The 653-nt window shown below is 60.6% G+C and overlaps 1 protein-coding gene across 1 annotated transcript in view; it reads left to right on the top strand.

Annotated features, from left to right (window-relative positions):
* Helt (helt bHLH transcription factor) overlaps positions 1-395 on the top strand; it is a 2,147-nt gene extending 1,752 nt beyond the window's left edge. The window contains exon 5 of the mRNA XM_033765551.1: positions 236-395. Within this exon, the coding sequence (XP_033621442.1) occupies positions 236-395 (160 nt within the window). The remainder of the gene's footprint in view (positions 1-235) is intronic.
* The last annotated feature ends 258 nt before the right edge of the window (positions 396-653 follow it).

Below are 653 nucleotides of genomic sequence, written 5' to 3'. Positions count from 1 at the left end.
TGATCGGCCACGCGCACCCCAACGCCCTCAACCTGCACGCGCCCCAGCCAGCACCCCCCGGTGCTCTGACGCCCCGCGCCCGCTAGGTGACGGCGCTTCGGCGCAGCTTGGGAGAAATGTACATATTGTACCTGTGTAAATATTGTGTCTACAAAAAACATGTGGTGGGGGAGAAGACCAAAAACGAAATGGTCTTCTGAAGGTTCTCGCCTTCCGAATAAACCTTTTCCGAAAGGCCCAGAAAAGTAGATTTCTTTGTTATGTTCCGCTCATCCACAACCCATCCCCTTCTCGGGGCCGAGGGTGCGAGGCTGACAGGTGACCAGGAGAGGCGGTCCTCGGCGACTTGGCTGGGAAGGGGCGGGCGTGTGGTGTCGCGGAGTCTGGAGCCGTAGGAGGCTCACTGCGGGCTTTCACAAGTCTCGGAGGCGTCGCTCCGGACTCTGCGGTTTCTGCGATTCGGGCGGCACCGCCTAGCGCGCCTCTCGCCCCTCCCACCTTTGCTTAGGAGAAGAGGAGGACCGAGCACTAGGCTCAGCACTAGGCTCGGCACTAGGCTCAGAACACTGGAATCGAAGGACTCGCCCCAAACAGATGTACTGGACTTCGGCCCTCTGGGACCTGGGGGCGCTTCCCACCTCGAAGCGAGTCCC

This window comes from Fukomys damarensis, unplaced genomic scaffold (genome assembly GCF_012274545.1).
Source record: "Fukomys damarensis isolate Sample0158 unplaced genomic scaffold, DMR_v1.0_HiC HiC_scaffold_18, whole genome shotgun sequence".
In the NCBI taxonomy this organism is placed as follows: Eukaryota; Metazoa; Chordata; class Mammalia; order Rodentia; family Bathyergidae; genus Fukomys; species Fukomys damarensis.
The sequence above is the reverse complement of the archived record's forward strand: the minus strand, read 5'-3'. Positions and strand labels throughout refer to the sequence as shown.